The 23366-nt window shown below is 43.1% G+C and overlaps 1 protein-coding gene across 7 annotated transcripts in view; it reads left to right on the forward strand.

Moving 5' to 3' along the window:
- Positions 1 to 23366, forward strand: part of RhoBTB (Rho-related BTB domain containing) — a 319208-nt gene that overhangs the window by 232042 nt on the left and 63800 nt on the right. For 6 of the 7 annotated variants that reach the window (XM_050193352.3, XM_072286083.1, XM_055061279.2 and 3 more), the window contains 3 exons: positions 3201 to 3304; positions 15764 to 15961; positions 22283 to 22327. In XM_050193352.3, the coding sequence (XP_050049309.1) occupies positions 3201 to 3304; positions 15764 to 15961; positions 22283 to 22327 (347 nt within the window). The remainder of the gene's footprint in view (positions 1 to 3200; positions 3305 to 15763; positions 15962 to 22282; positions 22328 to 23366) is intronic. The other variant, XM_055061278.2, reaches the window with a different exon arrangement.

The raw sequence follows: 23366 nt of genomic DNA on the forward strand, positions 1-23366 counted from the left end.
ATAAACAGGCAGCTAGAAAATTCTGGCAACATCTGAACTCCTTGGGTAATAGGACAAGCCTAGAGCAGAGGTATATAGTAATAGCTCAAGGTACTCGGTTAGAAGGAGAGGAGGCAATGGAGCATATAGGAACCATGATGAGGGAAAAATTTACAGAACAGAAAAATGGTACATGCAGTATGTCGGAGAGGGATAGCCCGGTCAATCCACTGCTTTCGCTTGGACAAAGAGAGTGGGAAAGGGCCGAGAAGAGGGTACCAAGTAGCACATCGGCAGGCCCCGATGGTATCCCAATTATGTTAATAAAGAAATTCGGCCCGAAATCTAAGAAAGCATTAAGGGAGGTAGTGAGCAAAATGCTAATGGATGGTAAAGTACCTGACGAATGGAGTCTAAGTAGGATGAGAATTATATATAGGGGAAAGGGGTACAAAGCTGACATAAATAACTACCGGCCTATAACAGTGACGTCAGTGGTTTACAGGGTGGTTATGCAGATTATAAAGGACAGACTGCAGGCATGGGTAGAGAACGAGGGGGTGCTTGGAGAGCTACAAAATGGGTTCCGGAAGCATAGGAGGCTATAAGACAATCTGTTCTCACTAACAAAGTGCATTGAAATAGCTGAAAAGTAACACAGACCCCTATGGCTGGCTTTTTTGGCTATCAAGGGAGCCTATGACAGTGTACTTCAAGAGGGCTTGTGGGGCATTCTAGAAACTTTAGGAGTACAAGATGGAGTAACCAATTTCTTAAAAGATATCTATAAATGTAACCGGGTGATTATACAATGGAGAAAGCAGGTTTCGGAGCCTGTAATGATTCGGCGGGGGCTTAGGCAGGGGTGCCCATTGTCACCTCTGATGTTTATGCTGTACCTACAAGGTTTAGAGGCCAAAATACAGCAAAGCGGACTCGGCTTCAACTTATCATTTTTCAAACAAGGAAAATTGATTGAACAGTCATTACCAGGACTGATGTACGCGGATGATATTGTATTAATGGCTGACAATACAGAAGATCTGCAGGGATTGATGGACATATGTGGTACAGAAGGAGAAAGATTAGGCTTGAAGTTTAGCAAAGAAAAATCATCAGTCATGATTTTTAATGATAACATTGGCGGCAAGCATAAGATACAGGAGGCCACGCTGGAGATAGTCGATAAATACAAGTACCTTGGGGTGTGGATAAATAATGACATTGAGTATCTGACAGAGTACGAAAAATATGTAACGACTAAAGGTAACAGAAGCGCGGCGATTATGAAGAGTAGGGCACTGTGGAACTACAACAGGTACGAGGTAGTACGAGGGATATGGAAGGGGGTAATGGTTCCAGGCCTGACTTTTGCCAATGCAGTTCTATGTATGAGAGCAGAGACCCGGCAACAGTTGGAAACTAGGCAACGTGGTGTGGGTAGGCTCGCTGTGGAAGCACATGGCAAGACACCAAATCTTGGGGTGCAGGGGGATCTGGGATGGTCTTCTTTCGAGGGCAGAGAGGCTATAGTAGCAAGGTAGCAATTGAGGAGTGATTGAGAAAAATGGGGGAAATGCGGTGGGCTAGGAAGGTTTTCAGTTACTTATACACGAGGAATGTTGACACAAGGTGGAGGAAGCGAACTAGAATATTGACAAGCAAATACTTGGGCAGCAGTGGGGGGGACAGGTAAGGAATCATCCGTCAAGAAAAAGGTTAAGGAGACAGAGAGAGGTATGTGGAAAACAGAGATGCAAACCAAATAAACATTAGAGATATACAGGACGTGTAAGCAAGAAATAGCCAAAGAAAATATTTACGATAACTATAAGGGAAGCTCATTGTTGTTTGAGGCCAGGACAGGTGTACTGCGGACTAAAACGTACCGAGCCAGATACAAGGAGATAGATTTGTTGTGCGGGGCGTGTGGAGAGGAGGAGGAAACGGCTGAACACCTGATACTTGCTTGTAAACAACTTCACCCTGCAGTTGAATGTAACGGGGAACTATTCAAAGCTTTGGGTTGTAAAGACAGTGAAAGTAAAATAGACTTTGAACAGGTAGAAATAACTAAACGGAGGCTATCTGATTGGTGGATAATATCAACGCAAAAGTAAAGGAGTAAATACATAGGCATGCATGCATATACTACCATTCAAGGCTAGGTGGCGCGCACCGCCGCCGCCCGATTCAAAGGGTTGAGCCTCAATCCATCCATCCACGATAAAAGAGCTCTTGCAAGAAATCATGCGCTGTTACGTTCGGTGCGTCAAGTTTTTTTTCTTTTTTTTAACGCTATATGTCTAGTGTGTGCGCTACTGCCTGCCCCACATATATAGTAAATGCCGAACGTACTCACGTGCATTTCTGACAGCCCCCATCGGGAGTGCGTTCCTGTTGGCGCTGTTGTTTCGCTGCCTTTTAGCGGGTGCTAGGCCTCAACTGTATGTACGTAAAAGGGCGTTAGGAGGCGCTCCAGAGGAAGCACGTTTTTTTTAACCTAGGTAGGACATTAAGCAGTATAATAGCAAGAGCTTGGTGGCGCAACCCACCGCCCCGTTCCAAAGGGGACGCTCATAACATCCATCCATCCATCCATCCGTTGTGCAAAACTGAGCTCTCTACATTGTGCCTAGAGATCTTGCTCATTTTAGCACAACATTGCGTGTAGGAAAAGCACATGCGCAGCAGGTAACGACACTAAGTGACTGTGGGCGTTCTATGACGCTGTAGCCACGTGATTCGCTCTTTGCAGGGCTACAGTGAACTGTAGCGCGGCCTGCCGAGTCGTTCGCTTCACAACACGAAACTCTTTCGAACCGTACAGTCGAATGCGTATTTTTGTGACGGTTAGTTATAGCGCGTGGTTAAGCGAATATGGGTCATAAGGTAATCAGTTAAAAACTTAATTAGTGAATTTTCTTTAAATAGTCAATTATGCATTTCAGTTTTTTGTGAGAGTAGTGTCCACCGCTTCCAGTAGACCACATCATGAACTGGAATTTGGCTATCTGCCACAGGCAACCTTTACAAAATTTTGAAAGTCTTCGCTTGAACACCCTGCACGCGATGGGCAAAACGCACTAAGGGCAATGACGAACTGAAAAGACGAACACGATGACGTCCGCGTCCTGGTTCACTGCACCGCGTTTACTGCAAGTGCGACCGTTTGGTGCGGCTTCATTCACCCTTATTGTCTACTTTGCTACGCACTGCAGGTCCTCGAGCGTTCCCTGGAGGTGGTTGACAGCGTGAATGTGTCCCTGAGGCTGTGGGACACCTTCGGTGACCACGACAAGGACCGCCGGTTCGCCTACGGAAGGCAAGCGCGCGCTTAGAAAAAAAGAAAAGAAAAAAAAAGACATATAGCGCTCATTAAGTATTACTCGTGTGCCGGAAAGAAAAGAAGAAGAAAACGCTTCTTGCTGATCGCATTCGTTCTTTTTTTCCTTCTCTCAGTGCAGTGCGTTAAAACGAGGCAAAAAAAGAAAAAAGAAAAGAAAAAGAAATCACGGGCACGCTTATTTCCTGATTACCTTCCGTTTTTTTTTTTTTCTTTTCTCTTCATCGCTTTTTTTTTTACAGATTACGCGATGCCGGAGCAGCATTTTTGTTTTCAGTTTGGTGTTGAATTTCATCGCCACTTTGTTTCTAAATAAGCACCATGCGTTAGTGGTAGCTGCAGATGTGCGCGTGATATTTCCGCAGTTTAGTGTCGTGATATGATCCATCGGAGAGCACTTCCAGTGCATCTTTTCTGTGCGAACGTTGGCATGTGCTTGCTCTTAACTAATGATGCATGTACGTGTGCGAAATAAAAGTATGTTACTGCTAAAGGAAGTAGCCGCGCATGGTCTGCTGCTTGTTTATATAGGCAGTCTTCACGGAAAGCGAACTTCGCCGCTTCATGATCCCGTGTGTGGCAAAGCTCGCTTTACTAACGAGGTGCACAGAAAAAGCTTTCTTCTCACGGGCCACCTGACCCTCTTAACCATCGACGTCTGCGTACCGCGTTCAAATTATTAATGTGCGAGCATGTATAAAGCAGGAGAGACGTTGTGCGGCGGGCCAACATGTGATTTGTCGGAAAGCTGGCAGCTCCCTGTCAAAACCTGTTGGAACATTGAGTCACGTGGTGCCGCGGTTGCTATTCTTGACGCTGAATTCCACCATATCGTCAAATTCGCCATCCGCTCGTATCAGCAGGTTGCTACGCTATTTGCCAATGCACGGAGGCACCCTAGAATTATTATTTTTTTTTTGGGGGGGGGGGGGGGGGGTCCGGCGTCAGAGAGAGAGGGTCCCCCGGTGGCGCTGTTTTATACATTTTACCTTTGCGAGGGGAATGCCCTCCTCGCCCGTCAGATGCCTTCCCGCGAGTCGGGGAGAAAGGGTGCGCGCGTCGCCAGAGCGAGGGATAACCGAGAGAGGGCGTAGTGCACCGTTCCCGTGTCTACGCCGGCTCTCGACGCGACCGCGACGACGCGGGGGAAGATGGGCGCGCGTGCTCCCCACAATACTAACACAGAATCTTCGCGCAGGGGGGGAGGGATCACGTGCCTGGTGTGCCACCCTTTGGCTATGCCACTGCCTCCATGTGCTCGCTCCCTAGTGTAGCAACCTGCTTTCCAAATCTCCACTCCAGATGGGGAGTTTTCGGATGTGGCTGTTAAATAAGACTGTGTGCCAGGTCATAACGCTAAATCGTATGGTGTCTGTTCTACTTACAGGGGCCATGACACCATATTTTTGCACTGCAACACAACTCACCGTGTTCTTTGTAATCAAATGACCACTAGGTGAAATATAAGTAAATTTTTTAGTTGAGATATAATATCTTTAATAAACTTTTTCATTTACTTGTGAATGCCTTGAAAGTTTGGCAATGCCTGGGCATCCTCAGCTGGCGACGTACTTCTTAATTGCATCACCTACTGTAGTGGCTGATGATGCTTGTTTACCTGCATTGAAGTGGCCATCACTTTTTATTACTAGATGTGAAACGTAAAGAGTGCTTCCTTAAAAATAAATAACCTGCCACTACAGATCTACTGAAATGCTTCACTCATGCCCCCAGTAAACCACAAATATTGCCTGGGAATCTGTGGCACGTTTCTCCTGGACATTGCGAATATCTGTAAGACATCCATATAAATCCAGATTACAAATAATAGAGGTACCCACAACTATAAAAAGCTCCACCATGTTATGTTGCTGGTACATTGCACAAGGAAGCTGATTCGACATATAATAAATAGATATCACTATTTAGTAAAAATGGGCTATATATATGCTAGCACGATGAAATTTTGCACGTTCCCCTTAATGTGCAAGAATGGTTAGTGTCTTCTCATTGGCAGAACATACAATGCACTTAAAATTTCAGTAACCTTGTTGAGAAAAACATATGCTGCACGCACGCACACGCCCATGACGAACTGGACCTCCCGCCTGGCACAAGTAGCGTATTAAATAATGAAAGCTTTAAAAGTAAACTGTATCAGAAAATTGGCAGAGTAGGTGTACAAATATGAGAAGTAGACATTATAGTTTCGAACTATAATTTGAACAAATTAGAAAACATTCTGTCATAGGGAAGCTTGAAAAACAAATGCCTATGGGAAGACAACTATTCAAGTGTTGTCTGAAGAATGTCTTATTTGTCATGTTGTTACAATGTAAATTAGAAGTCATATAATCAGCAGCGCGGCAACATAGCCACGTGCTACCACATTTCTGAATCAAGATTGAAATTTTTGACAAGCCTTCACTGTCTAATTTGAGTCTATGGCTCTGCATTTTACTTCTCTGAAATTTGAGTACCACATTCAATGCGACTCACATTTCTAGTGCAATAAAGCTCAAGGAATTTAGCATTTTCAAAGATCTAGTCAAATGCAGAGCTTCCGGCCCAATGGCAAATCAACTGCGCCAACTTTCTGGCAATATGTCCAGTCCTGGATAGACAGAACCAGTCTTCTGTGCAGATAGCAGATGCAACAAGCCAGCCCTTCACGGACCTCAAGGAATGCATAACTTGCCATATTGAGAGGCTCCACAAGTGAACTGCAGCCGAGTCTGTGTGCTGTTACGATCGGCCAGCAGGGGGTAGTGACCTTCTAGCCTCCTGTCCCACTGCGACGAATCACTTTGTGAAGCCAACAATGCGTCCCCTTCGAACAGGCGTGCGGCGCCAGTAAGGCAAGACACGTTTGGCAGACCGAGTATTGTTTGTTGGTGCACTGTCGCCTTTAAGGACCAATGGGAGCAAGAAAACTCCTGGAAAAGGGTGTTCTAGGCATCTCCTCGCGGACTTCGGTAACCGCCACGGTCGTTTGACAAATGCTCCAGCTAACTGTGGGGTCATCCCAGGAGCCAAGACGTGCCAGCTTGAGCCGAGCGTGACAATCCCTGTCTACGAGGCTCCCCTCCTTTCTGTATGTCCAGTGAACAAAGGTGCGGGAGTGAGTGTGTGAGCCCTCACCCTCAATTCAAGTCCTTCGACGGCTTTGGGTGCACCGACGGGATTAAGGTTGGATGGCAGTTTCCCTGGCCTAGGGATCAAGGGATGACAGAGGGTGTTTAAGCAGACGTTTTTGGCTCCTCTGTGTGTGTTTCACTTCAGTCATGCTAGACTGATAAGACGTTCTCCACTCTTAATGTAGATATTGTAAATATACCCAGTGCTCCTCGTTCTCGATGAGAACACGTTCCTCCTTACAACAACATCCTTAGCGTGGATGAGTCGGACAACAGCATGGGCCAGCTGCCCCTTTTTACATGCCTGACCCCATCTCTTACAATGCACAATGACGAAATCGGAACCCGTTGACCAAGACAGGGATAGCTAGGGACCCAGGTGATAGTTTACGTTTCGTGCCATTGATTGTGCAATATTGTGCATCTGCACACAAACAGCGTCTAGTCCTGACGGCATCTTGGCCCACGACGTGAAATGCCTTGATCCCAACTCAAGAGAACAGCTGGCGATCTATTCATAGGAATCCTTGCTGGAATGGCGATACCTACTGAGTGGCACCTGGGCAGAGTGTCCCTCATATTGAAATGCAAGGGGAGCAGAAAAGCTCAGAGACGGCCAACCCATAATGGTAACAAGTGTATAGGCTTTTAAAGTATAGACTGAAGCCTGGGCAGAATCTGAGCGTCGTCTTTCCGGAGTTGCAGAACGGCTACAGACGAGGACATCACTTGGAGGACAGCATCTTTGTCATCGCCTAATGCACCAAAATAGCAACAAAGTAGGACTGGTACTCAATTTGCTGCACTCTGGACCTAGAGAAGGCGTACGACGGTGTGCCATACGCTGCCTTCTTTGAGCGCCTACCTGTTTTGCGTCTCCTAGTGAAATCGCTATACACCATGCTATACACTGTACGCTTGTACTCCAAGAACCTGGTGGCCGCCAGATTTGGCACAATAGAAACTTGGGAGCATCAGGGTGCACAGAGGACTACATCAGAGTTTTTTGCTGCTCTGTACTAATTGTACGTGCCGGGTGTTCAGAGAGCTCTCCCGCAATCTGGCCTGGGCTTTGGTGAGGTACACGACAAGTGGTATTGATGAGAACCAGCGGATGCCAGGCTTGGCATACACAGATGACCTCCTGTTAATGGCACAGATTCCTCATGACTTGCAGAGCCTACTGGTCATATGTGCAGCTGAGATGAAGCAGCTCGGCCTTCAATTCAACACTCGGAAAACCACAGCGGTCCATTTAGCAGGTAATTTAGCACAAGGCACTATCATACGATTGGTGGAAGAGGTCCTATAAAATGCCTCGTCAGTCAAGTAACTTTTGCTGTAGCGAGGACCTGCATAGCTTCACAAAGGGAAACTGGGGCAAACTGCTCTTAGAGCCCAGTGCATATTGTGACACAGATGCCTATGGGTCTGTAACCGCTTCGTAATGATCAGAGATCTGTGGAAAATAGTGCATGTTCCTGCTCTGACATTTGCATATGCGGTGGCATGCCTCTCTGCGAAAGGCTTTGATGTGCGAAGTCGGCCGAATTGCAGTCGGATGCCATGGAACTGTGGTTAATGAAGCCATCCAACACGATTTAGGTTTGACTAGCTTTGCTCCACAGAAAGCCTCAAGCAAGCTGGCCTTCTGCAAGCACTTGTTACATATGCATCGCGACAGGTGGGTGAAGAAAGTCTTTGACTACTTGTTGGCAACCTCTCTTCGCATGCAGTGGACTCGGCATGTTTTTTCACTTGGAGCAAAAATACAGCCTCATACAAGACCCTATACTGGCAAAATTAGTCAGAGCCTACGCCAAAGCGTTGCAACAAAGAGTTCGGGACATGAAGGATGCAGCACATCAACAGGCACTAGCCCATAAAGAGGCTGTGTCTCTCTAACACCAACACTATAGCTCCATCAAGGCCGTCTGCCTGTACGACAATAGCGTTGGGAGCTCCCTGCTTTTTGCGGCTAGAGAAAGGGCGGTGCACACTCTGACGCGACTGCGTGTGTTCGACAAAACAGTGGCGTGTGTGTTGTGCCATTCTTGTAGGAACTCGGCAAAGCAATTGAACGTCTTGAGCTTCAGTGTGGCAGGCTTTGTGAGTGTGGTTCTGAGACAACGCTAACAGTAGTGCTCGGCTTCAAAGACTCTGAGGGTGATGTGCAGGTGTGGCAGTATCCTCAGCTATGTGATGCCTTGAACAGTGGAGGGCAGCAATGGCAGCTAGAGTGTACTAGATTAGTCTGGATTCTAGATTAATGTAGTGATCTAGATTAATCTATATTCCATCTCACAAGTTGTTTGCAGCACTGCTGAAGGTACCAGGCACACGCAACAAGATGTAACGTTCTCCACTCTTAATGTAGATATTGTAAATATACCCAGTGCTCCTCGTTCTCGATGAGAACACGTTCCTCCTTACAACAACATCCTTAGCGTGGATGAGTCGGACAACAGCATGGGCCAGCTGCCCCTTTTTACATGCCCGACCCCATCTCTTACAATGCACAATGATGAAATCGGAACCCGTTGACCAAGACAGGGATAGCTAGGGACCCAGGTGATAGTTTACGTGTCGTGCCATAGATTGTGCAGAGGAATCCTTGCGCAGAGGAATACAGTTCTCGGCATAACTGTCAATCTAATTCATGGCAGGATTAGAGAGTTTCATTTTCGCTTGGTATGTGATACGTTACAGTAATGCATGACATGTTAAAACCTTTGCGCATGCACGTCATATACCATGAATTCAGCAGGCGGCAACACTGCAAAGCAGGCAGTTGTCAATACCGTCAGTGGAAAATCACAGGTGAAGTGTCTGTGGCAATGTGTATGTGCATCGAGGGCGCGAAGTCGGCCGCTCCTTTTTGAACACACCTTTGCAGTTTGTGTTTTATTCACTGTGATTTCTTTTTCTTTTTCTATATTTCTTTTTAATTGATTTTATTGCCTGGTCGTTACAGTATTTCCAAGAGAAAGGCGCCGCTTCATCATTGTCGTAACATAAGCAAAAAATCAGCACGTATGCTGCTGAAGTGCCGGAGTTTGTACGTTTGATCTTCAGAACCTCGTTTTGGTTGTTTTGGATGAACAACAATAAAGTTCAAGTTGGTTTATTTTAAGCACAATTAAAGGTAGGTTGTACAAGTGCTGGAATCTAGGCAGCGATCTTGTTTATTGCGAAGTTTTCACTCGGGGACCAATATCCTGGACACTAGTCCGAGGGTAATTGGCAGACTGTTTTTGATGGCATTATTGGCAAGCCAGTTGAACTGCAATTGGTCGTGCCTGATTGTATGGGGGCACTACCGCTCCACGGCAATCCATGCTACCTGTGGTAAAGTTTGGCGCACTCTGGTTATTGGGGCCTTCGAGGCTGTCACAATGACAAGAAAGTTGGCACGGGCTTCAAAATGACCATCTAAAGCATGTGGGTATCAGCCGCACACTGATTCAACCCACGAAGAAGAAAAAAAAGAAGAGAGACGGCCAATGCACTGTGCCTTGTCTATATTAGATTTCACTGAAACAAATGCGGCGCAGATGAATAGCAGAGACTTGCTTGAATGTAATGCATCGAATGTATTATTATTATTATTATTATTATTATTATTATTATTATTATTATTATTATTATTATTATTATTATTATTAGGCACGGTCCTACAAGCCAACTGAGGCTTAGACCGGCCTGCTTGTGTTGTTTTGTATATTTTGTGGCAATAATAATAATAATAATAATTATTATTATTATTATTATTATTATTATTATTATTATTATTATTATTATTATTATTATTATTATTATTATTGTTGTTGTTGTTGTTGTTGCTGTTGTTATTGTAGACGGACATAATGCAGGCAACGAAGTGTCTTTATTCACTTTATTCACTGACAAAGCTCTGCTTAAATAAGGGCTGACACAAAACAGGACATGTGCACTAGGGGCCTCAGATGTGCGTGTGAACATGACAATGCACATGGTTACATTTACCATTATAATAATTATTATTATTATTATTATTATTATTATTATTATTATTATTAGTAGTAGTAGTAGTAGTAGTAGTAGTAGTAGTAGTAGTAGTAGTAGTAGTACAGCGAAGCTGTATGTAGCTAGGGTTCCATGCATTTTTTTTCTCCATGAATAAAACTATCATCATCGATGGCTCATAACCTGTAAGCATTCATACTCCCGTAAGCAAGCAAGAAATGCTATGGTTCGTAGCCCCATAAGGCAGAGGCTACAAGCACTCAGCAAAGTGAAGCAAACAGTGCTTAAATTCTTTTTAATCATGCATACAACATAAAGAACAGCGTGTCAAAAACTGTCATCATTCATGGCTCATACCCCCATGAGCAATGGCTCATGGGGGTATGTAAGCAAGCAAAAAATGCAATGACTCATAGCCCCCAAAATGAAGTTCTTTCACTCGCTCACTCATCGTTGCATAAGGTTCGTAGCTACTCACTTTGCGTGAATTAGCTGCGATGACTCTTCCCCTGTTGTCGGTGATTTCAATGTGGATTTGTCAGTACTGAAAAGGGATCGGTTTACGCGTTCCGTGTTGCAGACATATCCCTTGTGATGCCACGCCAATCCAGCTCAACCGACCACCCAGCAGCGTACGTGCATTGATTTGACATTATCAAAGAATGTGATTGCAGTTGCGAGTGAACTAATGACCACCGATCAAGACAATAAATGAGTGTGCGTACCTTTCATCAGGATGACCACCCATCAAGACAGTAAATGAGTTTGTACCTTTGTTCAAAATTATGTGTCACCTCCGTGTCGTGTGCTAAACAGCTTCGCTGGTTAACTACCTTCACATAGTGGAATGGCTCATTATTATTATTATTATTATTATCATCATCATCATCGTCGTCGTCGTCGTCGTCGTCATCATCATCATTGCAGTATTTATTATATGCACACACCAAGTAAATTTTTGTCGTTGCCCTAATGTTCCATAAAGTCCAAGTGCGATAAGATCCTATCACGCCCCACGCGCCATATTCTGTAGGTGCAAAGAAAGCTTGCGAGGGTGAGCTGAGAAGGATGGTGGCTTGATGTGCACCATCTTCTCATGCACCCAGTGTTGGAGGTTACATGATTGAGCGCGCACTAAGGCAGGAGAGTACGCATCTCCTTCTTTACCCAGCTGTGGCTGAGCATGGCTGTTAGTGCAGCTGAGTGCATACATGGTTGCGTGCCGTACTATATTAGAGGTAATTGGCAATGGATGCAAAGACGAAGAGCAAGCTGAAATGGCTTGTGGCTTCATGCATGCTGTGTCCACACGCTAGTGTTGGAAATCACATAATCTCAAGCTTTGGAGACGCGCTGGAGTGGGAGGCAGCACAATTGCTCCCTTCTCTGCTGACGGTGCTCTTCGTCATGCCAGCGTGGTGTCAGAGAGTGTTCGCTGTCCTCCAGTAAGAGCTGTTCATCAGTGCCCATATGACACCATGCTTCTTAATTTATAATTCATAAGCGAATCCTTACTGCGGCACAGCATTGGGTTGCTGTGCCAAGAGAACAGGGTTTGAAACAAACCATCAGACCAACTTGGATCATTGGGTATGTGGTACTGGGTATGAGCCACACTTCAGTGAACATCTTTCGCACCAACTTGAGTAACTGGGTATGTGCCACTCTTCAGTAAAGCTCTTTTATGCCAACTTGGGTCATTGGGTATGTGTCACTGGAGAGAGAGAGATGCATGCTTTAATGATATGCTGAAGACGTTGGTCTGGCTAATTGCCTAGGCATGCTACTCCAGGTGCTGGGTGATAATTATGGTATGCACAGTGATCACATAAACACACAAACAGCACATTCAGTCACACACAGATACACTATAGAGATACAGTAGAACCTCATTCATACGTTTCGGAAAGAAAACCAGGGAGAACCTACTAACCAGAAAAATGTACGATCCGGACTAACTGAAGAAACTTGACAGACTCAATATTGTTGACATCTACATAATGCGAAGCGTTGCGCGGATTGTTGCGGCACGAGACGCCGACATGCATCAAACTGGTGGTGCTCCGGCGGCCGGAGACGCATTTTGTTGTTTTCCTATTGCATGGTGTTTTAAGAGGGCGACAGGAAACCGAAATGAAATCGAGCTGGTGGGCAACGGCGGATGCCGCCTGCAGCAGAGAACGACGGCACGTTTGGATTATCGCCTACTAAATGCGTGCAGTACGCTACCAATGGCACAATGCACTACGCACCACGCACTGTAAAACAGATAGGTGAAGACTCTTATTGCAATAGCTTTGGCAGCAATAGCTGTGAATGCGGCATGCGACGACCTGGCCGGAGATTTTTTGGCGACGACCCGGCTGGGTCATTTTTTGGTGCCGGGAACATGTACGTAACGGGAACGTATCAACGAGGTTCTAGTGTATTTACAAAGTTTCGTTAAGGCTTGTGGACCTCAGAAACATAAGCAGTGCTTCTGTGGTGTGAAACACACAGGTGTTGCTTTGCCACGGGACAAGAATGTGCTGCAGTTCTAAGCTGGAGTCCCATTGCAAGTGTAGCACTGCCTTCAAAGACTGTCTCTCCATCAAGTAGCGGCAGGAGTCACACAGAATATGTTGCAGGTCTTCAGGAGCATTACACACAGAGCACATTGGCAAGTCTGTCAGTTAAACTTTGCACTTGAAGTAGTTTGTGTAGGCCATGTTGAGTCTGATACAGTGGAGACATGTTTGGTCTTGCCCATTGAGGGCTCAGTTGCATGTAAAAGTCACAAGATGGATTGATTTTATTGATGGGTCTGTACTGATGGCTTGCATCACTCCAGAGGGATCGCTGCAAATGCCAAGCATATGCGGATACCAATGTCACCACATCTTTTCTCGAGACAGGTGTCTGGATCTTTTGTGTCAAAGTGTCATGTGCAGCTCTGGCAGCCCAGTCAGCCTGGCTGGAGCCTGGCCTTGAAAACACTAGAATATTCGGCCGTACGATTGGGTCAGCTTGTTGCAGCTATCGTTGCCAAACATATAATCTTTGGCTCATGAGATGACTATTGACTGGTGTCGCCCGCACGGCTTTAGGCGAGTGGGCATGTACCACTTTTCAAGGACAAAAAGAAATATCCTTTAAAATTTCTCCTGTGCTGGGCGAAATCAAAGGTACGAGTACAACATATACATATTGAGACAATCTAGTCTGAATATATATTCACACAGAAGCCATGCGCGGATTTCTTGCCGGAGCCGCTAGATGGTATAGCTTTGTCAGTGAGAAGCGTGAGAGAGGAACCCAGCTGCATACACTCGTGACATGTTTCAGTGGTGGTAATACAGTGTGTCACTACATTCCTTCAATGCTAATTGCCTTAGTGTCAACATTCACTGTGAGATTAGCTTGTGCTGCAATTTTATTATCATTACTACTACTACTACTATTACTTCTACTACTACTACTACTACTACTACTACTACTACTACTACTACTACTACTACTACTACTACTACTACTACTGTTATAGTTGTAGACTTTTAGAAAAGGAGGCAAAATGCATTGTGCAGATAGAATGTACAATGTAGCAGATAGTGCAATTATGCCACAACAGCACCACTTTGTGTGTTGCCACATGTGTCATGCAGATTGTTTTGTAGCAGCTGTCAAAGCACTTGATGCAGAAATGTAAGATTACATATTAAGGAATAATTTTTCGGGTAGGAAAGCTGTGGATATGTAGCAATTTTTCATATGCTAGCTCGTGGGTAGACATGGAAATTGACCATCGCTGACAGCCAATTCTTATATATTTATATCATGTTGAAACACACCTTGGTGTGTGAATGCAGTCAAACTTGGGCACAGTACATTGATATAGCTCTGGCTTTTTACTGCAAACCAATATTAAAAACCCCACTAAAGAATGACAAACATTTGTGTAATACACCTAAATTTGCCATTTCACTGCCACAAAGAAAGTAATTTGAGACACTGTGTATGCTAGTGGCAAAAGAAAAGATCGTAGACATTGTAGTTAGCCTATTAAACAGGGTACACAAAGCATAGCCTCTTCGGCTTGCTTGAAGACTGCTTGTTAGTGCACATTTATGTACTTTAGTTTATTTTCATAGACTGGTACAGGTTACGGAGAAAGATGATGGGGAAAGCTGTTTGTGGCAGCTTGACAGGCCCTAATTCCTAGCAGGCAAATCAATTCCTTCTTAAGACAAACACCTCACAAGTATAAATGGAGAAACAGCAGTTCTGACAAAGTGCTGCCACCTGTCATTGCTGTACACCTTCTACAGAAATAAAACATGCCGGCATTTGAAATCTTCCTGACTGCACTTTTTGAGCTTTTGTGGCATTCTGTAGTCAAAGGTGCACAGTTGTGATTTCTTATTCTTTGCGATCGTCTTTTCCCATGACATCCTATACAAACTACTATGTGACAGCATGTTGATCCCATCTGATTTACACCGCTCTCGTCGACAAGTGGCATCATGTGTTCACGTTGAAGGTGCAGTGCACAAAGCCTATAACAGCGACACTCTGTACCAACTAACTTGGTCGATCATTGGTGTCAGCACATCTTTTTCGAACCAGTGTCACACTCATCGAAACTTGAGTGTAATCATACAAGTCACTTAAACTTGGCAGCTCCTGGAAACTGGTATGCCACAGTTGTTCATGTCACACACTGCATATCAACATGACGGTCAATGCTGGTGGGATGAGCTTCAAGCTCATAATTTCAGTAGCCAATTTTGAATGAATTACTTCCGGTTAGAGAATTAAATAGAACCCGCATAGCTCTGACATTTCTGAATTACGGAAATGGGTACCTTAATTTTTTGCTTCACTGTAAAACTCCATTATGTTGCTGACCATGTCATGGCCCCTTTAAGGGAACACCTATTTTGTGTCCCCTGTCTGTCTGACTTCTGTGTGTATTGTGGAGCAAAAGAAAAAGTAAGTTCTCATGTACCTCACTGCCATGCACATTCACACCTTCCAGTTTTTGGCACTAGAAACTTCTGATGAAGTAATTATTCATCTTGCGAAATCATTTAACTGAAGCGACACAGACTATGGCAAAGTGCTATAAGTTTTCATCAGAGTTAAAGCATAAGAAGTAGCTTGAGAACTTATATGTATTTACAGTTTGCATGTGGTCAGCTAAGCTTGTGCGATTCTTCACATTTTGTTTCTCCCTTCTTTCATATGTATGGTTGTCTTACAGGCTCTGTTGCCCAGTCATGCCCCATGACCAAGAAATAAGCATAGCGTGTGTTTTCAGGTCAGATGTGGTGCTGCTGTGCTTCTCAATTGCGAATCCAGTGTCTCTGCGCAACTGCAAGGTGGTCTGGTACCCAGAGATTCGTCAGTACTGCCCTAACACACCCATCATTCTGGTTGGCTGCAAGAATGACCTTCGCTACATGTACCGTGATGAGGCCTATCTGTCCCTCTGCCGTGACCGCAGTCCTTTCTTCAGGTGTGTCAGATTGATGCAACCTTTCAGCAGCCATTGTGTGTAGTAGTGCATGATTACCTCAATCTGTATTAGTACTACCAGCTTTTTGTTTGTGCGGTGTATAGTAATCTAAAAATAATGTTATTTCTTTATTGCACTTAAAATGCCTAATAGCCTTCAGGAAGTTTAGGGTCTGCTGCTTTTGTTTCTTGCTCTTTATTTATTTATTCATTATTTAATTAAGAATACTGTCAGCCATAAGGCTCTTACACGGTGAATGCAAACAATACAATGGAACAACAATTAATTTATTTATTATTATTATTATTGTGCATCATGCAACAGCTGAATGAAAAGATATGAAACTTAGCAGTGCTTTAGGTGTTGGCCAAACTTAGAATATTTTTTTTTCCATCTCAGTAGTGCATAGGGAAGAGGAGGAGATTGTGTGCTTTGTATCTGCCTGTCTGTTGGTACTGCACTGTTTGTTATATTTACAATAATTGTGTGTATTCTGCATGGTGGGAGGAAAAAAACTATATATGGCATCTTTTTACTTCATTCAACTACCTCCAGGGCTAGTACAGCTGCATGTAATCACGGTTTCACCAGTAGTGGGTATACTTCATTCTGGCTTTTATTTGTGTTCTCAATACTAAGCCCCGATCAAGTGCCTATTTGCCATGCTTAAGCTGGAGCTCGTGCAATTTCATCACAGGACTCTCGAAGCAAATGGGCTTGCCCGTGGTCTTCATGATAGTAGGGAGGCATGCAGGCGCATGTTTTCTTGAAAACCATTACTTGCCTAAGGTGCCTACATTACCAGAAGCTTACCTCTGCGTGTGTTTACTTGGTAAAGAAAGCTTGGCTGTCCTTTCTAGTTTGTGAAGCACTTTGACAGAAGTGATGCAGCCATGTAGAGCACCTTTAAATTACTTTCAATGTTGAGGTACTATCCTAGCAGCAGGTTTACATTTTCTGTTCCCTGCCAGTGGATTCATTAACAGTGTGCTGAAATGCATCCATATAGCAGAAACTTAGCAGACTTCGCATGAATGTCACTGGCAGTTACTTCCACCAGTACCACAATACAACTCTAAGGCTGGAATGTGCGGCTACTTTCCTGTTTGCACTTGCATCCTGCATGATGACAGCAATCCTGTATACTTGGACAATAACATTTCCAGCCCATATTATTTGCTAGTTGTTTTGATATTGGCTACAGCAATGACTGTATTTAATGGCATCCAGTCCTTCAGTTCATGGTAGTGTCCTTTGTATTCTGTTCACTGGAAGCCCATAGTAGATACTGAATGGACCTCGTTTATTATCTGACAGATTTCCGTGGCACAAACTGGGCAGAGCATGGTGTGCATCATTGGAACAAAGGGGAAAACAAAAATGTAAAAACAGTGTGTTCGTTCCAATCATTAATAAGTGTGAACTATGTAGGAAAGTTTGACAGCCAAGTTACATGCATGATTGTCTAATAAAGATGTTATTCTGAAACATGGTATCCAAATCCAGTATAGCTTTTGGAAGTGCAAATGGGCAAAGAGGCAAGCCTGCTGCTGTTTCCATTGTGTAACTGCTGTATGATCAGGCTTGTCAAACATTATCATTCTGCAAAATGCCACTTCATGTGGCAGCTTTTCTAGACATTGACTTCGATTTTATGCACGACTTAGTTGTGCTGTGTATGTCGCCATGTGTGCTTTTACATTTCAGTGCTTTCTCTGTCTCTTCCTTTATTCCGTAAATTCATGCAGAAATTTTATGGTGCACTTTGCACACGTCACCTGTTCAAGAAGTCGGCAGCTGCGGCATCTTGTGTCACTTGGTTGTCTTGTTTTCTGTTGGACAAGATGTGACTTTCTTTCCCCAAATGATTAGCTTCTGGCAACTGCACTCAGAGTATTAGTATTAAATGACTACTTTGCACATTCTGTGTGCATATGTTATTGGTAATGAGTCCATTTTTCTGATTTACCTGCCACTGAAGATTTCTACATTCATAGGTGACATGAATGAAGTCATAGTGCAGGTCCTTCTGGGGTCATTCCACACCATCTGTTCCTACCTTAGTACTCACCCATCTGCAATTTATTTAAGAAAATTTGAGGCCTTTCAAAATAACACAACAAGTCTTCTTCCAAAATACTTCTTGCAAAAAAAACGGAGAGGTGTTTCACTAGCATGAGCACCACCTGAACTTTGTCAAATGCACAGAACTATGCGTTATAAAAGACATTGCCAAAAAACTAAACAAAAACATTTGTGTTTCTTTAGAGAATGGTTCATAGGCCTCACACCTAACAAAGATTTCATCAATAATTAGCCACTCCTGCACTTTTGATGCCCTCAAAAAGGCTAAATAATACAATTTGATGAATAAACATTGATAAGGCTTGCATTGAAAGCTGTAATATTAACTTTAGTGTCCAGCAGTTGTACAGTGCATGAAAATTGTTTTGAAATGAATATTGCACACAGCAGTGTGAACAGTGATTTAGCGAAAAATTCAGTTGTATGTTTAGCCACTGAATAAACACTGAGGTGCTCCTAGTAAAGATATGCCACATAAAAAAAAAACAAAATTATGGGGTTTTACGTGCCAAAATCACTTTCTGATTATGAGGCAAGCCGTAGTGGGGAACTCTGGAAATTTCTTCCTCCTGGGGTTCTTTAACGTGCACCTAAATATAAATACACAGGTGTTTTCGCATTTTGCCCCCATCGAAATGCGGCCGCCATGGCCGGGATTCGATCCCGCGACCTTGTGCTCAGCAGCCCAACACCATAGCCACTGAGCAACCATGGCCGGTTGATATGCCACGTTGTACATTTGATAGCACATTGCATTGCTTCTAAATGCAGGATATTTCTGCCTGTCTCAAAATTTGCTTTGTGATTTGTATTCGCCACACAGCCTACTGGCAGACATAACTACTGAAGGAGACTTGCAAGTGGTAAAACATTTCTTTCACATAATATTTTTTGTGAAAAGAGTGTGCTATTCTGAAAGGCTGAAATTTTTCAATGAAATTGCAGATGGTCAAGTTTCAAGGTGGCATGAAATGACTCTCTCTAAATGTTCAGCTGAGTTAATGAAAGCAGGGCTTAAGACAAATTCATCAAAGTGCAATTTACATGGTTCATAGTGTTGTGAGATACACTAAGTTAAATATACTTTAAGTGTGTTTAAGATAAACCTTGAATGTGTTTAAGATAAACCAGCATAAATAAATATATGAGAAAACCACAGCTAAAGTGATACAAAATATTTCAATTCAATTAGAAACCATAAATTGAAACCAGTAGTGATTAATTTGTGAAAACGAACTAGACTGCTTTGCTTTATCTCTTGTGACAGATCAGTAAAATATCAGCATCCTGCACAATATTTGGGTTTTAGATGCTCACAGTATCAATACCAACAAGGGTGCAAATGCTTTAATGCAGGTCTGCTTATGTCTTTTTTGTCCACACCTGCAGCTAACAGCATTTGGTGGTGTCACCATTGGCTTTATGTTTCTTGTTTGTTTGTTTGTTTTTACTTGGCACCAATCATAAATTGCTTTGCACATCCCTGGCTGCACGTTAATGCTTGTACATGCACATGCCACATATAGACAAAAAACAAGAATATGAAGCTGCATTTTGGCAGCTTTATGACAAGACTGCTTTTGTCAAAGGGGTGCTAAAGTAAATTACACGTGAAGTTAGCCTATATATAGACTATACACTTCTAAAAATGGAAACGTGGTCAGTCTTATAGCAAGCAGAGTTTAATTGAAAGCTAGGAAAAATGCAATGACAGAAGACAAGGTTATGATGCAACCTTGAAGTACCTGCGTCAGCTGCCTGTGATGTTGTATAGACTTTGGCAGCATCGGCTCACAGGTGGCTAGTTATCTACAAATGAAAAAAAAAAAAGCATTACATTGCACTTGAAGGTAAGTGAATACTAAACATCCGGCAGATTTCATGAACTTTTGCTGTGCATGAAAGGCCCAGATACATGAAGTTATTGTGAAATCAGTAACATCCAACTTACGCAACATATGCTGCAGCTAGAGTGTGAAAATGAAAAATAAAGGCTTTGACCTGGCTTCTTCTTTTAAAGGGCCCCTCACCAGGTTTGAGCAGTGCGAAGAGACAAGCACAGCTTGTAGATCACATGGTGGCAATTGTCAGCTAGGTATCAAACAGCTGCACAATGCAAAAACAGCTGAAATTTCTAACAGAAGCCCACGCGCCTTTCCTCTTGAGGGAACCCCGCTTTCAGTTAGAGAGTCAAGGTTACATGCATAAATGCCTATATGTGAAATGCAGTTCCTGCAAGTCGCTGATTATGGCAACTGACCTCAGTAAATCGTTCAGTGCAGAATGCACAATGCCACCACTGGGAATGTGCCATGCAACAAAACAAGTCAAAGAAGAGAAAAAAAAGATAGGCAGGTCTTGCAACCTAGATGCCACATGGTCCCTCAGCTCTAGTATGGGAGAAGGTAGGGAAGAAATGTCACTTGAGGACACTAGTTGAGGCAGAAGGGGAGAGTGTCTATGTTGGCATTGAAGCTCACCTGCTGGCAGCATAGCAATGTTACAGTTCAATTTCTCTGATCTCCTGTAATAACGAACCAATTCGAAATTTTTCTGCAATAGGCCCTGCAAGTTGTAGTGTTTAACCGAAATTTGCAATTGGGCCTAGTGAGGGGCCCTTCAATAAACGGCACTTTTCCATCAATGAAACACATACAGTGTCTTAAAAGAATCTTTTTTTTTTACCAGTCAAGCTGTTCTATTGTTTCTCTTTACTGACCTTTTAATTCTAAACACCTCATTTTACACACTTCATATTCACACACATGGGGATAGCTCGGCTGATTTCACTTACATCAATATGTGTAAGCCTTTGCCTGGGAATTCAAGTGAAATCCTGCAACATGCTGTTCAAGCTTCTGGAAATGTACCATACAGCTGGCTTTCAAAGGAAATGTTGATATACATAGAGCCTTCTACAGGTCCTTGAATTTGATAGCATGCCACAATAGCATTGTCAGTTGTACAGACATATATCATTGACGAATATTAAATACAGTGAAAATTGAAGTTGCTTGGACTTATTCCAGTCTGCCCAAATCACACCCATCGCATGTTATACAAGAAAAAAAATTTTTTCACACATTAATTTCGCTTGGCACAGATCAGTAGTTTCTTAGGTAGGAGTATTATCACAGGAGCATTGTAAATATAAAATCAGGCAATAATATATTTTTAAAGCATTTCTGTTAATCTCAGCCATTCAGTGCATGGGGTATCATTACCAGTTCAATTCATCTGTCTGTGGAAATGCAGGATAATGGGGGGTGAAAAAGTGGGGCTTGGTTCATCAAGTTAGCCAAGCAGATGAAATATTCATTTTTGAAGTTTACATTGCAATATGTCATTTAGTACATGAGTTTTATTTGTCTATCGAAAAGCCAAAGCTGTCCAGAATAAAGCTTTCAAAGCTAGCTGCATAGAGAAAAGCATGTGCACTCACTCAAAGTTTAACCTTGAGTAATAAAATTTCTTTAAGCACTCAAATATTTCTCAATGTTAGAAGAAAACAAAAACAAGCAGAACTCTTTCATAACATTCTTCTCCCTATTCAGTGAAGGTGCTGAATGTACACTTGTACATGCCAAGGTAAGAATTACTAATAAAAATAGTGACGTCTAAAATCAGTTGCATACAGCTCTAATATATTTCTGATTTCATCTATGCTGCAATATTGATTATTATGCAAGCAATGTGTTATGAGAATGAGTTGGAACATGGATATCTGGGCATTTGTTCATAGTACTAGCTCTACATGGTCTTGTTACGAGTTTTCTTCATATATTATTTTGGACAGTTATGACTTCCATCCACCAAATTTATCAAGTAGCTGGACACTGCACATGAAATAGTAGATTATGTTTCTGTACTTGGAAGTATTTCTGGCAGTTAAGGCAACCAAATTTGTCGATGCAACAAAAGTAATTGAAAAATTCAAATACTTAATATTTTCTGCTGCTGTATTTGTTTTAATGATTACGAAGATGTGCACAAGTTGCGTTACAACTAAATTTTCAATGGACAAAATTTTATTAGTGTTTGAAGGGGACATAGGTGATGGCAGCTTGGCTGGTATGAGCAGAACACATTTATTACAAGATGGCCACAAGTTTGGAACTGCCTGCAGCAGAGTTGTGCATCATTCGTCACTTGTCTCAGGTCACATGTGTACGCCTTGTTCACTATGTACCAAGCTAGCGTAACTGTGGTTGTTTGTCTGTGCTCGTATTTTTGCAGGGGGCACCATCCCTGCGTGTCTTGCAGGTTTCCAGAGTTTGGAAGGTACCCGAGCTAGTCTCTACTTCTCAGTCACCATGCTCACTCTAAAGAGAGCCCCCCTGAGCATGTGCTTCTCTGGTTGTGGTCGTCACACCTTGTCCTCGCTGCATGTGCCAACAGCCTGTCATTGTGCATTGCATGTTTGAAGTTTATTGCACATTATTTTTGTTTGCTTGCTTTCAGGTTCTGCTGCACCAGCATAACAGCTATGTTTCTTGTAAATGCTTCCTTTACATATCTCATTCACTATGTTAACCCATCCTGAATGCACAGACTACCTTCTTAACACTTATGTGTACAGCTAGTCTCAAAAGTGCCCTGAATGTGAAAGTCAAAAAAGCTTGGGCATTACTTGGGCATGCAGCCTCAAAATTGGGGCTTCCAGGGTAGATCATAGAGTGCAAAGTGTGAACCTGGTGTTCCAGACTGAATATCTAAGCTGCAAGGATATATTTCTTTCATGGCTTCCATGTTCAAAGAACTTCGGTTGGACCACCTGGGGTTCTTTTACGTTCACCTAAATCTGAGGATACGGGTGTTTTCGTATTTTGCCCCCATCGAGATGTGGCCGCCGTGGCCAGGATCCAGAACTTCTGTTGTCAATGGTACAAGCTTCTCTGCTTGTTGGGCTTTATCCAAACAAAACAGGAAGTGATCGAACAAGCAGCATTCCTTATTTGACCATTATTGGGTTTTATCTCTTAGACCTACAACTGATCCACAAAAGTAGTCATCATAAAACGATTCCAGATTAATTTCCGCTACCTCAATTTTTTAAGCACTCACTGGAGTCTCCTTGTATTTTTTTTTCTGTTCTTATTTTACACACATTCTCCTCTATAAGCAGAAAAAATTCACTTGTGAATACAATTTCAGACAGTTCTGCTCTGTGCCTAACACGTTAAGTCCTTTTTCTTTCCCATCTGGTTTTCTTTATTGAAAGTTAGGTGTGCTTGTAGTTTTGATTCATTTGTTAGCAAAGATGTAAAACATGCCGGTAAAGATTCTCACTCACTTGGCCAGGTCCGAAGGAATTGTTCAG

Source organism: Dermacentor andersoni, chromosome 1 (assembly GCF_023375885.2).
Source record: "Dermacentor andersoni chromosome 1, qqDerAnde1_hic_scaffold, whole genome shotgun sequence".
Classification (NCBI taxonomy): Eukaryota; Metazoa; Arthropoda; class Arachnida; order Ixodida; family Ixodidae; genus Dermacentor; species Dermacentor andersoni.